This window comes from Balaenoptera musculus, chromosome 1 (genome assembly GCF_009873245.2).
Source record: "Balaenoptera musculus isolate JJ_BM4_2016_0621 chromosome 1, mBalMus1.pri.v3, whole genome shotgun sequence".
Lineage (NCBI taxonomy): Eukaryota > Metazoa > Chordata > Mammalia > Artiodactyla > Balaenopteridae > Balaenoptera > Balaenoptera musculus.
The window spans coordinates 33,182,902-33,185,700 of NC_045785.1; the positions used below are offsets into that span (position 1 = coordinate 33,182,902).

The 2,799-nt window shown below is 62.5% G+C and overlaps 1 protein-coding gene across 1 annotated transcript; it reads right to left on the reverse strand.

The window, feature by feature from the left end:
- Nucleotides 1-502: 502 nt before the first annotated feature.
- Nucleotides 503-1,879, reverse strand: CITED4 (Cbp/p300 interacting transactivator with Glu/Asp rich carboxy-terminal domain 4). The gene has a single exon (XM_036863886.1). It carries the CDS (start codon nt 1,587-1,589, stop codon nt 1,044-1,046), a length of 546 nt encoding a protein of 181 aa, XP_036719781.1. The 5' UTR covers nt 1,590-1,879; the 3' UTR covers nt 503-1,043.
- Nucleotides 1,880-2,799: the final 920 nt, after the last annotated feature.

Consider the following 2,799-nt stretch of genomic DNA (forward strand, 5'->3'; position numbering starts at 1 on the left):
ATCATCATTATCACTTATTGAGGGCTGCCTAGGTGTCTTGCACTGTGCTAAAGGCCTCACGTTGCATGTGATCCTCACAACCACCTAAGACCGGGACCATCTGTCTCTGAGGAAATGGCTTCAGAAATATCAATGGATGGTGTCTTGAACAAGAGAGAGAGCTCCGGTTCAAAGCCAGAACCTGAACCCTCAGGTACACCCCGCTCCCCTCTAGCCTCCATGCTGAGCAAACAGTGAGGGCAGCACCCCCAAGCTCCCCCCACCCCTCCCAGGAGCCGGGAAGTCCTTTGGGTTACCTTGCCACCCGGTGGTGGCAGCCTCTGCCTTCCAGATTATGACATAACAATTGCACAACTCACAGATATTTTCAAAAGAAACTGTCAGTTTCCTCTCCTGACCACTGCCAGGGGCTGTGTCCTCCATCCCACCCAGGGCCTCCAACAGCCTCAGGACTCTAGAAGCCAAATATAGTTGGAGTTATAAGGAAATGAAAACACCAGACTGGAAAGTGACCCAGTTTTATTGTGGTGCTGGAGGTCAGATGGGGTATTGCTCCACTCCGCAGGGGTGAGGGCTGTACATTCTGCCCCTCCCCAGGGCGGGAGGCCCAGCGACCTCAGGGCCCAGGCAGCGGGCTGGGGGCCTGGCGGGTGGGCGGCTCCAGGCACCCAGTGACCACAGTGGTTTGCACAAGGAAAGGGGGAATCAGGCAGAGGCCTGGGATGGCTCAGATTGGGGGTTGGGGCGGGGGAGGGTCTGAGAGGAGAGGACACAGAATCTAAGAACTGGGAGTCCGGAAGGGGGCGTCCAGTCCCCTTCACTTTACCGCTGAGGCTCCGGGGCAGAGATGAACCCAAACTGTCATTCTGCAGGAGGCAGGGCCTGGAGTGAGGCCAGGCGTCCCAGCCCGGCGTCGGCTCGGTGCACTAAGTGCTGCCTCCACCCTCACGGAGGGTGCGTGCGGGGTCCAGGCGCTGGGTGCGGAGTCCGGCGGGCAGGCCGGCCTCCTTCTCTCGGGCACGCCAGCAGGCGCCCGGCCTCGCTCAGCAGCTCACCGAGCCGGCGGGCTGCGCCGACCCCAAGTCCGAGAAGCAGTCAAACTCGCTCTGGCCCAGGAAGAGCTCGGGCAGATCGCGCACGCGGTGCAGCCCGAGCTCGAGCTCCAGCGACGTCAGCGCCTCCTCGTCGATGAGTTCGGCGTCCATGCCTCCCAGGGCGTGCGCGGGCGGCGGCAGTGGCGGGGCCGGGGCGCCGGGCACCGGCTGCGGGCCCGGAGGTCCTCCCGGGGCGCCGGGGGGCGCGGTGGCGCGGCCCGGGTACAGCGTCGCCACGGGCTGCAGGTGCGCGCTGCCAGCGGCCGGCGGTGGCACGGCCGGAAAGGGCTGGAAGGCAGGCGGCGGCCCGAAGGCCCCGTACGCCAGGGCCCCCGGTGGAGGCGGCGGCGGGCCCCGCGGCCGCAACCCGCTGTCCAGGCCCGGGCCCGAGTAGGGCTGCAGCGTCCGAAGCGCGTGAGGGCCATGGGCGGGCGCGGCAGGCGGCGGCCTCGGCACCCGGCTGTAGCCCTCGGCGAGCATCAGGTGGTCGGCCATGACGGCGGGACGACTGCCGGCAGCGGCGGCGGCGGGCCGATGGTCAGCGCGGGCGTCCCCGGGTCCCGGCCAGCTGTTCCTCTGCAGCGAGGGATCCGAGCCCCTTGCCTTCTCCGCACCTCAGCCGGGCAAAGGAAAACCGAACCCGACCCGTGCTCCTGCGCAGCCCTGGACACACCGAACTCAGAGCTCTTGTGCACCCCAGCTCAGGTCTGAAATGACCCTGCACACCTACACAGTCGGGCTGCTAGACCTCTGCGTCGTGCCCCCGGACTCGGCGCCCTCTTATACCCAGAGGCGGGGCTGCCCCGGTCCCGGGCGCTCATTGGCTGGATGAGACGCTCCTGGGAGGGTCGCGCCGCACCTCCAGGAGGCCTCAGCCCCGCCTCTGTCAGAGCTCCGCCCTTTGGCCCTCAGGCCGCGCCTCCGGCTTTGAGTTCTGTCTGGGAGCGGGGTGTTTGGCACTTTTCAAATGGTCTGGTCTTGGCTGCCCTACGCTTAGTCTCGGGGCTGGCTGGGGCCAAGCTTGCACGTACCAGAAAGTGGAGTAGGAGGGCCAGAGGTTTAGGCCCCCAGAACTGCAGGATCACAAGCCCAACCTCTTAACCTCTTAATTTTCCAGATTAAGAAAACTGGCAAGGCTCAGCGGCAGAAGGGGTTTCCTGGGAATACACAGTAAAGCCTTGACAGAAGCGAGACTCGAACCCAGGCCTTTTGATTGCTACCTCTACACAGGGCACAGGCACCTTGGTGGTGCAGGGTCCCGCGGAAGATCAGCTGCCCGTCCCCATAATCCCAGGAGAGCCAGTTGCTCCTCCTCCGGCTCTCACTCACTTGTCTGTGGAAGCATGTACTGAGTTGTCATTAAACTAATTTATGGGCTTGTTTCCTGAAGGACTTGTTCATCTTCATGTCCTCAGCACGTAGCCCAGAGCCTGGCCCAGAGCAGGTTTTCAGTAAAAGTTGGATGAATGAACAGATGATGGAATGAATTGCAACTCATTCCCCTGAGCTTCAGTTTTTTCATCTGTAAAACGGGACAACGACAGCACCAATCCCACTGGCTTGTGGTGAGGGTTAAATGAGGTGATGCGTGCACAGTGTCCAGCACAATGCCTGGTGCATGGTAGGTGCTCAAAAATGTACCTCAAATGAATGAAAGGCTGGATTTAGTTCTGTCCCTAGAGCTCTTCTGAGTGGGGATGTTGCA